At 41.5% G+C, this 5,218-nt stretch overlaps 3 protein-coding genes across 4 annotated transcripts in view; 2 read left to right on the forward strand and 1 right to left on the reverse strand.

The window, feature by feature from the left end:
- LOC109536595 (DNA-directed RNA polymerase I subunit RPA2) overlaps positions 1 to 1,529 on the forward strand; it is a 10,249-nt gene extending 8,720 nt beyond the window's left edge. Inside the window, exons 14-17 of the mRNA XM_048664058.1 lie at positions 564 to 746; positions 812 to 939; positions 999 to 1,163; positions 1,224 to 1,529. Coding sequence (XP_048520015.1) covers positions 564 to 746; positions 812 to 939; positions 999 to 1,163; positions 1,224 to 1,442 — 695 coding nt within the window. The 3' untranslated portion in view covers positions 1,443 to 1,529. The remainder of the gene's footprint in view (positions 1 to 563; positions 747 to 811; positions 940 to 998; positions 1,164 to 1,223) is intronic.
- On the reverse strand, positions 1,501 to 3,071 carry LOC109536630 (cytochrome c). The gene is made up of 3 exons (XM_019902927.2): positions 2,935 to 3,071; positions 2,002 to 2,199; positions 1,501 to 1,943 (listed from the first exon to the last, which is right to left on the reverse strand). Exons 2-3 carry the CDS (start codon positions 2,180 to 2,182, stop codon positions 1,798 to 1,800), a joined length of 327 nt encoding a protein of 108 aa, XP_019758486.1. The 5' UTR covers positions 2,183 to 2,199; positions 2,935 to 3,071; the 3' UTR covers positions 1,501 to 1,797.
- Positions 3,072 to 3,153: 82 nt separating this feature from the next.
- LOC109536625 (guanine nucleotide-binding protein G(o) subunit alpha) overlaps positions 3,154 to 5,218 on the forward strand; it is a 6,132-nt gene continuing 4,067 nt past the window's right edge. For both annotated transcript variants that reach the window (XM_048664061.1, XM_019902921.2), the window contains exons 1-6: positions 3,154 to 3,841; positions 3,903 to 4,087; positions 4,148 to 4,308; positions 4,369 to 4,612; positions 4,664 to 4,838; positions 4,895 to 5,070. In XM_048664061.1, coding sequence (XP_048520018.1) covers positions 3,718 to 3,841; positions 3,903 to 4,087; positions 4,148 to 4,308; positions 4,369 to 4,612; positions 4,664 to 4,838; positions 4,895 to 5,070 — 1,065 coding nt within the window. In that variant the 5' untranslated portion in view covers positions 3,154 to 3,717. The remainder of the gene's footprint in view (positions 3,842 to 3,902; positions 4,088 to 4,147; positions 4,309 to 4,368; positions 4,613 to 4,663; positions 4,839 to 4,894; positions 5,071 to 5,218) is intronic.

The following is a 5,218-nucleotide window of genomic DNA, read 5'->3' on the forward strand; positions in this document are numbered from 1 at the left end:
GAGAAACATGCAAAACGGGACGGAAAACATAAAATTTTGCAATAATCTTGCGCCACCCTTGCACAAAACGACGATAATTTTTCTAATTTCATAGACAACAGAAGCCTGTATTTTTTCTACATAACCGCCCCCCCTGACTTTAAAGCTGGATCCGCCCCTGCACGGCCTCCTACAAAAAAGTTGTCGAGGCGTCAATTCAAGAGAATTTATTTGCCTGCAAAATGCATAGCGAGTTTTGGAAATTGGATTTGCATTAAGCGAGTTCTGGACAAAMCAAGACAGACAGAACCTCAAAAATTAACTCGATTTTTGCCMATTTTCATTTGCCTCTGGACTATTAGCTTTTGCTTCGACAAAAAAATAGTCGAGGCGTCAAATCAAAATAATTTATTTGTCATTGRATCTAATAATWATTAGAKTYGCAKTAATTCGATTTTTGCCAATTTTCATTGGCTCGTGGWCTATAAGGATTTGCTTCTACAAAAAAAAAACAGACGACGCGTCACTTGAAGAGAAATTCAAGAAATTCACTTCAAGGCTGTAAATTTTCTTTGTCACAATAGGGTTGGTACCAGATATAGTTTTCAATCCCCACGGCTTTCCCTCCCGAATGACGATTGCCATGATGATTGAGCTGATGGCTGGAAAATCAGCGGCTATTCACGGCCTGGTGCATGATGCCACTCCTTTTAAATTTTCAGAAGATGACACCGCTGTAGATTATTTCGGTAGGCTCCTCGAGCTAGGTAAGTTAAGGGTGCTAACGCTTTATAAAACTAGCTTTTTATACACAAAAATGTGAACTTCTCAGGAGGCTACGACTATTATGGGACGGAAACAATGTACTCTGGTATAGACGGAAGAGAGATGACAGCGCAAATATTCTTTGGAGTCGTCCATTATCAACGTTTACGACACATGGTGTCGGATAAATGGCAGGTAATTTTACCTCAATTTCCGCGATATACAGTTATTAAAAATGTGATATTTTCAAGTAGGTAAGATCGACAGGACCCATGGATATAGTGACTCGGCAGCCCATTAAAGGACGTAAAAAGGGCGGTGGCGTACGCTTTGGTGAAATGGAGAGAGACGCCTTGATCAGCCACGGTGCCACGTTCCTCTTGCAAGACAGATTATTGAACTGTTCGGACAAATGCCTTGTGAGCAGACATGAGTTTGCACTGTGCAAAATCGAGGCTTAATCTCACTTTAAATTTTAGGCTAACATATGCACGACTTGCGGCTCGCTGCTGGCTCCCATCAGTTTAGTAACAAGGAAAGCGGACAAGCCCCATCTGACCGAAACAAAGGATATATGCAAAATGTGCGGAGACAAGATGAATGTTTTGCGAATTCAAATACCGTATATTTTCAAGTTTTTTGTTACACAGCTCGCTTCATGCAACATACACGTGAAAATTGGCTGCCAACCGATTTGAATCGTTAAAGTTAAGTAAAAATTGCATAAATGTTTCGAGGGACAAGAAACAATTGGAATAAATAACTGATTTTATTCGTACAGTTAACCTTAAAAGAAATAATTTACCGTTTAAATACCTACAATTAAAATTGGCTAATTTGTACAGACAACGCAAGGCGACGACATGATGAAACTGTCGCTTGTACACATTGAACTATATACTACTAGCTGTTGGTGTCATGAAAGGAAAATCTGCAATGAACTGGAGAGCTTTGGACTATGGGATACGACTCAGTCCCATCTAATAGAACAAAACGATATGGTGTAGATGGAATTTGGCATTGCGACTCCCTGGATGATGTTAGCTAACGAGTTTACTTCGTTGCCGATTCGAGGTAGGCGATCAGGTCGCCTCGCTCATTGGGCTTTTTAAGACCGGCGAATACCATCTTCGTTCCAGGGATGTACTTTTTAGGGTTTTCAAGGTATTCGAAGAGAGTGTCTTTTCCCCATGTGATACCTGCAAAGAGAAGATTTAGTAACAACACGGGTCAAGTGAAGAATGCCGAAAATGTTACCTTTAGCCTTGTTAGCGTCGGTGTAGGAGAAGCCCGCAGCCTGGCCCGTTTTCCTGCCGAATAGTCCGTGCAGGTTTGGTCCGGTTTTGTGTTTACCACCTGCTTCCACAGTGTGGCATTGAGCGCATCTCTGCACGAAGATTTTCTTGCCCTTTTCTACGTCACCAGCGGGCACACCCATGGTCAGTTAGGGTAAAGCTGAAACAATTTTTTTGTTTTTTACTTGCAGTCTGAGAAAACATGCTGTTTTCATTCGCGTGAAAACGTGTCCACGTGATGCTATGAATGCGAATATCTAAGATGAGTCAATTCGTAAATTAGTTTTAGGTTATTTGTCGTTTGGGCATGAAACCACGTGTTAAACAACTTTGATCGCAATAATCGTTCTCTTATGTAATGTAAACCATTGATCCAGCCAAATTCGAAGTTCATGATCATAAAACTGTTCTTGGCAAGATAAGTTTCAGGGTCAAAGTGTTAGGTGTGACGAGGAAGGATATTTCCTATACGCCAAGCCATGACGTCATGCACGTGCATTTTTACAAGTTAATTTGGGGTTAAAAATTAACTGAGGGTTTTTTGCCTTAAATAATCCCATCCAGTAACAGCAACAACCACTTGGGCTGGTGACCCTTTTAAATATAGATAAAGAAATTAAAGAGTATACCTATTTAATACCGTTTAAAATTACACAAGATCAAACACTTTTCGAGGTTTCGTGTACAAGAAGGTTACTAGCTAAGCAATGATTGTTACAGAACATACACAAATAGTGTTAGAAAAAATCGATCCCAACGTGTTACATAATATTAGGGAGCACTCATTTTCAAGCTAAGGGGGCTACGAACTGTGCGCCCTTGGCTAGAGGGGGACTTAGGGATCTTTGCGTTTCTTGTCGGTGATGCTAACATTGCCAATTCTCACAAAACTCACCTATTATATCACAGGAAAATGAACTCACGAAAAGCTAAGCTGACTCACACTGGACGTCGAGCTACTAAATGAAATTCGGAATTATTGCAATGTGGATTGCGATTTGGCAATCGACCCCTCACAACATCGATAAGCCAAGCATCGGTCGTCGCTATCAATCCAGCTTTATCTATCTCATGTCATTCGAAGGAAGAGCCACGCAGTTTGCAGTCGCATAATTTCGAAAGTGATTGCTTAATGCAGCCAGGGCACACAAGAAATTCAGTTATTTATTTTTTGTTTCTTCAAACCACTCCAATATCCTGGAGCCATTTTACAATTTTGGTACAACGCCGTAACGTTGGTCCTTTATGTACTGGTATGACGCTCGAACGTGACGTCACTCTAGGCGACCATTATCGACAGACACTAATTCGTTGAGTCCATCCCTCTTGCGAATGTTCTGCGGTCGATTGGCAGATGGTGCGTTCGTCGTCTTAAGACAGTCATAACCTACAAATAAGTAAAGAAGATTGTTTGTTTATTCGATTCCTTCAGTTTGTTTGTTCAAATTGTGTGCAGGCAAAGCAGAAGAACCTGCATTTCAACGATTTCCAGTGCCTGCTCGTACTAGGTGTACTAGGAGCAGAAGCCCTCACCTTCCGAAGTTGATGTGGAAGGCTCAATCAACGACAACCTTGAAGTCCATTTAAATCCCTTTAAACAACCGCAAAATTGTCCCAATTAATCAATCTGGATCAATTTTTCTTAAATTGGAAGCATTATCCGTGATGTGTGTTTGTCATGGGTGCATGCCTATCGCTGGAACGTGAAGACGGCAATGCAAAAAGACGAAGTGAAGAGATTGATAGGCAGCTTGGGGAATTGGCCAAACAGCAGAACAATGTCATCAAAATTCTGCTTTTGGGTAAGTGAAATTATTGTGCCCGGCGTTCGGTAGCTAGTTTAAGTTATGCTGTTTAATTCAGGCGCTGGTGAAAGCGGGAAAAGCACCCTAGTGAAGCAAATGAAAATCATTCATGCTGATGGGTTCACCAGAATGGAGTTGAATAGTTTTAGACCCACAGTGCTGGATAATCTTCTCTCGTCTATGAAGTACGTTCTGGCCGGCATGGGCCTACTCAGAATCAACTTGGAACATCTAAAAAACAAGGTGCCCAGAGTGGAGTGCAAAGCGTTTTTCAGCTAGTAACAAGTTTTCATCGCCTTTCAGGTCCATGCAAAAAACGTATTGGCAGCCGATAGTTGTTTTGATATGAGCTTTACGGTCTTGCCCGATGTAGCTGCTTCTTTACAGGCGCTATGGTCAGACAGAGGAGTACGACTAGCTGTCTCCAGAGGATATGAGTATGAACTGAACGATTCTGCCCTATAGTAAGCCAAACCATTGTGTGATCATTCATCGATGCGAATCAACAGCATTACAATTTTCAGTTTATTTGAAAACATGGAACGAATCTGTGATCCAAAGTATGTGCCAAATCCGACCGATGTGTTGCGGGCCCGAGTTCGCACGCAGGGCATCATCGAAACCCAGTTTCGCATTCAGGACATCATCATCAACATGTATGATGTTGGAGGGCAACGATCTCAACGACGAAAATGGATTTACTGCTTTGACGACGTGAAAGCTGTGCTTTTTGTTATCTCGTTAAGCGGCTTCGATATGACGTTGATCGTAAGTGACTATAAAAAAAGTAGATGTGAGTTTATTTGGCTGGAATTATAGGAAGACCCCAATGTTAATCGGATGGAAGAAAGCTTGAACTTGTTCGGGCAAATCGTGAACAATCCGTTCTTTCGAGATGCGTCGTTCGTGTTGTTCATGAACAAATTTGATCTCTTTAGGGAAAAAATTCTCTATTCCAATCGACACTTAAGACTGTATTTCTCCGACTACAAAGGTACAGGATCACGCAGTGTGCTTGGTTTGGACAACTTCACCAAGTTCTGTTTGTAGGGCCAGACAGGGACGTGGACAGGGGCGCTCTTTTCATTCAACACAAGTTTATCCTTAAAAATGGAGATTCCAGAAAAGTGCTGTATCCTCATTTTTGTACAGCTACTGACACTGCCAATGTACAAGTTGTCTTCCAATCTGTGATGGAAATGGTCATTTCCGCCAACTTAGGGCAGGTAACGCTACTTTAACTATATTGTCATGAATAAGTTCATAGAAACTCGTTGACTCGTTTTTATCAGTTTCTTGTCATAGAATGCCATATTTGCCTGAATCGGCTAACATGGGAACTTTTAGATAAGTTCTATATTGTTGAGGCGGATT

Source organism: Dendroctonus ponderosae, unplaced genomic scaffold (genome assembly GCF_020466585.1).
Source record: "Dendroctonus ponderosae isolate FM_Combo_2020 unplaced genomic scaffold, Dpon_F_20191213v2 Dpon_F_20191213_2, whole genome shotgun sequence".
In the NCBI taxonomy this organism is placed as follows: Eukaryota; Metazoa; Arthropoda; class Insecta; order Coleoptera; family Curculionidae; genus Dendroctonus; species Dendroctonus ponderosae.

Excerpts from the sequence above, each read along its gene's own strand:
- LOC109536630 (XM_019902927.2), bottom strand. The coding sequence starts at position 2,182 with ATGGGTGTGCCCGCTGGTGACGTAGAAAAGGGCAAGAAAATCTTCGTG. Across the intron at positions 1,944-2,001 it reads CGACGCTAACAAGGCTAAAG|GTATCACATGGGGAAAAGAC; the intron begins GTAACATTTTCG and ends TTCTCTTTGCAG.